Consider the following 6,639-nt stretch of genomic DNA (forward strand, 5'->3'; position numbering starts at 1 on the left):
CTCAACATCATGAAAACAGATTCTCACCACTGGGCCAATTGGCAACATCATGATGGATGATGAAGATACTGAGATTGTTGACAGCTTCAGTTTGCTTTCTACAGGCAACTCTCTTGGTACCAGAAGCCAGGAAAGTCTGCTGTCAAGAAGACCTCTCCAAAGTACTGAAGAGCAACGATGTCAGTCTGGAGATTAAAGTGCACCTGATCCAGGCCATGGTCTTTGCAATTATTTGCTATGCATCAGAGAGTTGGACAATGACTAGGGATGATAGGAGAGTTGATACCTTTGGTGCTGAGGAAGAGTACTGAACATACCATGGACTGTTAGGAGAACAAACAAGTTTGTTCGTCCTAGAGAGTGTGAAGCCAGGCTGCTTCTTGGAGGCAAGGATTCTGAAGCTTCATCTGACATACTCTGGACATGCTGCAAGGGGGGATCAATTCTTGGAGAGGAATATCATGCATGGGAGGGTGGAGGGACAGAGCAGGAGAGGGAGACCCTCAAGATGGATTGATTCAGTCACTGGAGTAATGGGGATGCATGTGTCAGAGAAAAGACTGGCAAGGGATAGAGCAGGGTTTAGAGTTGTTGTACATAGGGTCGTTATTAGTTGCAGACGACTTGATGGCACGTAACAACAACAACAATACACCATCAAATCAGATCAGACTGGCACAGGAGATTGTTTCTCTTTGTCCAGCCGAGCATCTAGTGGATTCAAACTACATACTTTCAGCAATTCTGTATTTTTAAGGGATGTTTTAGGATCTTATGTATACTCTGAGAAAAAAGTGTTATTTTTATGCCTGCCCACAGTGTTGGAATTTTACATATAAAATATTCCATGAGTGTTCCCAATAATAAGGAGTGAAGGTGATCAGAAGGCCTGGCAAGCTGCATCCAATAAAATGCCACTGAAAACCCTTTGGAGCTCAGCTCTACTCCGTGAGGTACAAAGGTTCACCATGAGTCAGAGTGATGTCAGACTGCAGACTAGGAGGATCAGGTCATGGTTATAGAGCTCTTATTTAGATGACTCTCTTGGATTTTGGTTTTTTAAATTTATTAATACTTTTCCTGTTTATGCTCTTCACAAACTCTTACTTTATTAAGTTTATGGTTAACTTAGTAGATTTACGCTTAGACTTTCAACGGCATTTTAAAACTGCCTTTCAGTTAAAGTGCCCAATTTTGGTTTCTAACTTACCAGTACTACATACTGTTCAGAATCTAAAACAACATTCCTCACCCTTCAGATTTTGTGTTACCAAGGAAAAAAAACCCATCTAGTATGGTTCTATAGTAAGGTCTGCTGAAAGGATCTGCCTGTATGTTTTGGGTGTGCTCAATCCCTACAGAAATGTTAAATTTATTAAGAACTTGCTACCAATTTATACAGTTATTTAGGATTGCCTGTACTTAGTTCTGATCTTCCAAATTTGTGGATTTAAGTAGGGAGTATTTTAAAAAATGAGTGCAATTTTAAAATTTTGAAACCTATATTCTCAAAAGAGAACTTCACTACTCAAATAATGACACACTTTCTAGCCTTTTATTAAGCTGGTAATCTGATGTGTCGATAATTCACAATTCCTGAAATTATCCATCTTGCAAGGAGGGACCAGCATGAGGAGAGGGACATCATGCTTGGAAGGGAGGAGGGACAGCACTAGAGGGGAAGACTCTGGATGAGATAAATTCACTCAGTGACTAGGGTAATAGGGCTAAGTGTGTCAGGGACAAAGACGTTAGCTCAGGATCAGGGCTGTGTACACAGTGTCGCTATGAGTAGCAAGCAACTCAACAGCATGTAAGATTATAAAAAAAAAACAACTTTATACATTTAAAAAATATGATGGGCAAGGATTGAAGTACTGCAAAGAAACCATAAAATTAATTTAGGTATTTTATGTTTTTGATGGCAATATCTGTGTTAAAACAAAATGCAAATAAATATTTATATATTATAATCCATAATTTTTAGTATAAAAGAAAAACTGTAAACTCTGTATTGTTAGCTATAGAATAAAAATAAGGATGAAATCAAGGATAAACCTAAGTGGACTCCCACTGACTTAACATTTGATGATTTAAACATCGAGAAATCATTTTTCCTGAGGAAAAAGCAAATGATCACTATATCTAAGTAAAAATAATGCATTTCTAAGTCTAACACTACATGAATTTACCCATAAAGAAATATTTTAAAAATCCCTCATTTTTCAATATTTGAAAATATTATATCCACCCCTTGCTCTGAAAACTACTAATTCAAATCACCATTTTGCAGTCTCTAATGAAATCAGAGATCAAGTAAAACTGACAGGAAAAAGGTGATGTGAAACAGATCTTTTGGTTAAGAAATAAAAGTCATTTTGGAGCCTAATCATCTCTGGACAGCATTATGTGACCTTGGCTGTGTGGCTGAGGACTTGGGTCCAGCGTGTATGTGCCTTCTAGCAGGACATGAGCTTGGATGTGTCCTGCTCTTCAGTTCTCTGCCCATTCTCCTAAGGATGCTAATAAAAGTCATGCTTGTAAGGACAAAGAGTAATTTTATAATAGAAGGATCAGGGTGTCACCACACCAGCAATCAATTTTTGCATTGCTATTAATAGGACAGACATTACATAATTCCTAAAATGAAGCATAAATTGTTACTTTCTTAAAGTATTCTGATCTCCGCCCAAAAGAGTGTTTACTGGCCTAAATATTTTAGAGTCTGAAATTTCAGATTTCCACAATTACAGGAAATTGCAAGACAAGAAGCCTGATCTCTTTTTAAGTCAATGTCATTTAAAGAGAAAAACAGATATTCTAGGAACTAAAGAAGGATACATTACCAACCGAACACACTGCATGATCCTTGTATGTAAGAGATATTTTTATATATTATAGGAAAAAAATGCATATATATTCATAATTAGATGATGTTTAAGAATTACACATTAAGTAAGATGATGCTCTTTTAATCATGAAAGATACTGTTTTTTCCCCGAGGTGCATGCTGAAGTATTTAGAAATAAATCACATCACATTTGTTACTTGATTACGTATCTTCTTTTACTTGATTATATTTTAAGGAAAAAGATGAAGCAAATAAAATGCTGAAATTATTAGTTTTTATTAGTGATTTGTATATACTATATGAAAATTATTCATTATAGCTTGAAAATTTTCTTTGCATCAGGAAAAGAATTAAAAATATTTTCTGTGGCCTTGGAAGGAAAGCTCTCTATATGTTAAATAAATGGCAAGATAGAAATAGTGTGTAAATGAAAGAGAAGGGTAAGAATACAGCACTGTATTTGGCAAAAAATAACCCCTAGATCCACAAAAAAACAACTCTTTACTTATGGGTTGGAGAGGTGGAAAAATAGGTAAGTGAAGGGTTGGCAGTACTTAATATGCTTTAATTTTTGAATCATAAAAATGTATTTTCCTCAACATATAATTGAGTAACAAAAACACTGCTATAGTACATGGCAGAAAAAAATGTTTACTTTGTATTTTACTAAATATAAGCTAAAATCAATCATGATTATTCCCAAATGTTTAGTGAAATGTGAAATACATTCAAACTTCTGGGCTGTTTGTGCAAAACCCACAAATTGAGGATTCAACTATCTAATGGTATCTATTTATAATTTTTACTCTTCCCTTCAAACTGTACTCTCTGCTGCTTCTTTGACCCCTAAACCACTACTGATGTGAGAATTCTGTATTTTAAAAAATAGTACCAGGGGCAGTTGTTATCAAATGTGCCCCGACTATGGCAACCTTAAACTTAAGATTTTCATTCAACACGCACATAAGGTTTTCAGCAGCTTATTTTGTTTCTTCCCTTCAGCAGATTGCCAGGCTTTTCTTCCAAGGCACCTCCAGGTAAACTGGAACCTTCAGTTTTTTGGGAGCAGTCTTTAGTGGCTGAGTATGATTAACTATTTACACAACACAAAGACTCTAAATTTTACTTACCCTCTTTTTAATTTCTTCTTGTCTTTTCTTTTGTTGCCGTTCCTTTTCTTTAATCTTTTCTGCTATTTTTTTCTTTTCTGAAATCTTTACTTCTACAAATAAAGAACATTTTAATTACAGCTGTTATATTTTCAGTTTATGGATGTACTTTAAAAGACTATAAACAGTTCCTTAGCTCCAATTTTATGTAATGAACTCCTGGAAAGTGAAAATAAAGTTCTGGGACTCTTTCCTCCACTCTGGTCACTGACCAAACTATAATGCTACACTCTCTATTCTCTCCTGTAAGAACACCCACTCACAGGGAAAAGCCTAAGAGAAAAGCCACTGTTGTCCAGCTGGAGATGACTCACAGCTGACCCTCCAGGGGGTTTTGGACACTGTAAGTCTATTACTGAGCAGCTAGTGGTTTCAAACTGCCAAAGGGGCATGGTCTTTTGGCTACCAGACAAAAGGTCACCAGAATCCTTGCAAAGAGAAAAGAAACACTCAAAACGTAACAAAAATGTAATAATGCCTGGGGGAAAAGAGAACAGGTACAAGGAGAGAGAACAAAGTGAACTGGAAGGATTCCTGGTTTCTAAATATCAAAACTTTCCATACGTAAGCATTTAATCATGTTTCAACATATATACTCCAGATGCTCACCAAGACATAACACCAAAAATGGAGGAGCCCCAGTGGCTCACCTGGTTTTTCTTCAGTTTCTTTTTTTTCTTCTTCATCATCATCATCCCAGTTATCCTTAAAAAACCAAAAACAAAAATCAACTTCCATTACTGATATTTCATTTTTCTCCATTATGAACTTTATTATCAAACTGTCAAACTGGTAGATACTTTTATTATAAAAATGAACTTCTTGGGTACTTTTATTAGAATAGCATTAAACATATAAATTACTATAAGAAAAACTGACAGTTTTATAACAATGAGCTATTATACTCAAGAACGGGCTAGCTTTCCATTTGTTCAAATTTACTTTTGTATTTTAAAGTTTCCCTGTAGAAGTTTTGCACATTTCTCAACTGTTAATTCATAGCTGGCCCTCAGTCATCTTTCCAGGGCTATAAATCACACAGAAGGAGATTGTTCATCTTTCTCCTTCAGAGTTGCTGGTAGATTTGAAACACTATAGACAGGGGGAACTGTGTGTTAGCAGCACAGTGACTTCGGCACCAGAACTCCCTAAGTCTACTGTTTGGCTTCAAGTTGAACCATGTAAGTTTTGTTCTAGGTTCAAAGGTGACAGTGAGCCACATATGACTAAAGAGTCATACAAGTGCCGCCAGTCTCTATCAGTCTAGTAAAACTGGACAATCTCAATCTCTTCTCCATCCATTTTTTTGTTTTTCAATTTTGTTCTGCAGTTACTTCTATCAAGAATCTTCAACTGTGATCTCTCTCAACAAACTTACATAATATATTTATCACTCTTTTCTTTTATTGCATCTGTATTTTAAAATGGTCCTTTCTTAAACATAGCAACACAACTCCCTTCAGTTTATGCTACCAGAGCTCCCTAAATCAAGTATAGAAACAAAAAACCTCTTCATTGCTGTCAAGTCTGAACCCAATCAGAGCTGATTTTCCACTGGATTTCCTAGGTGTTATAGCACTAATTATTTAACGAGGCCTATCTTTGCCCCATCTCGCCAATACCTAGGTATATCAATATTTATGCATTCCGCTTCTTCCTTAACAATATCTAATTTTTCCACATTTACAGTTCTCACATTCCATGTTCCAAACACTAGTGTCTGCTTACGACTGTTCCTCTTCCTTTATATTTCCATACTTGAAAACTCCACCTCAGCTACCCTGTTAGTCTATGTGTGTTCTGTTGTACACAGGGTTTTCAGAGGCCTGCTATTTTGGAAGTGGATGGCCAATCCTTCTTCCTAGTCTGTCTTAATCTGAATGCTTAGACTTAGAGAAGTAACTGACAGACAAGCATTTTACAGAAATTTCTTGTGCCAAGAAATCTGGGGAGCAACCACTTGGCCAACTGACTGGAGGAGATCTATATTTGTTCCCATTCCAAAGAAAAGTGATCCACTGAGTGCAGAAATTATCAAACAATATCAATGATATCACATTTAAGCAAAATTCTGCTGAAGATTATCCAAAAACAACTGGAACAGCACATCAGCAGAGAACTGCCAGAAGTCCAGGCTGGCTTTAGAAGTTTACTAGGGATATTGTAGCTAATGTTAGATGGATCTTAGCTGAAAGCAGGGAATACGTGAGGAAGGTGTTTCATTGAATATGCAAAGGCATTTGACTGTGTGGATTAACAAACTGTGGCTGACTCTGAGAAGAATGGGAATCCCAGAACACTTGATCATGCTAATGCGAAACTTATACTTGGAACAAGAGGCAGTCATCAGAACAGAGCAAGGAAATACTGCATGGATGTGTCCTATGTCAAAACCTTTTCAACCTATATGCAAAACAGATTATCCAGGAAGCTGGGTTCTATGAGGATAAGTGTGCCATCAGGATTGGCGGAAGAGCCATCAACAACCTGCATTATGCAGATGACACAACCCTGCTTGCTGAAATGGAGAAGAACTTGAAGCATTTGCTGCAGAGGGTCAAGGATTGCAGCTTTCAATATGGATTAAGGCTCAATATCAAGAAGACAAAGATTCTCACC

The 6,639-nt window shown here is 36.6% G+C and overlaps 1 protein-coding gene across 1 annotated transcript in view; it reads right to left on the bottom strand.

Moving 5' to 3' along the window:
* The window catches only part of LOC102872111 (eukaryotic translation initiation factor 3 subunit J-A-like), a 51,610-nt gene that overhangs the window by 20,719 nt on the left and 24,252 nt on the right, over nt 1-6,639 (bottom strand). Inside the window, exons 3-4 of the mRNA XM_006882948.1 lie at nt 4,671-4,725; nt 3,982-4,073 (exon numbers count right to left, since the gene is read on the bottom strand). Coding sequence (XP_006883010.1) covers nt 3,982-4,073; nt 4,671-4,725 — 147 coding nt within the window. The remainder of the gene's footprint in view (nt 1-3,981; nt 4,074-4,670; nt 4,726-6,639) is intronic.

The sequence above is a fragment of the Elephantulus edwardii genome, unplaced genomic scaffold (genome assembly GCF_000299155.1).
Source record: "Elephantulus edwardii isolate Elephantulus edwardi_28Jun2011 unplaced genomic scaffold, EleEdw1.0 scaffold00026, whole genome shotgun sequence".
NCBI lineage: Eukaryota > Metazoa > Chordata > Mammalia > Macroscelidea > Macroscelididae > Elephantulus > Elephantulus edwardii.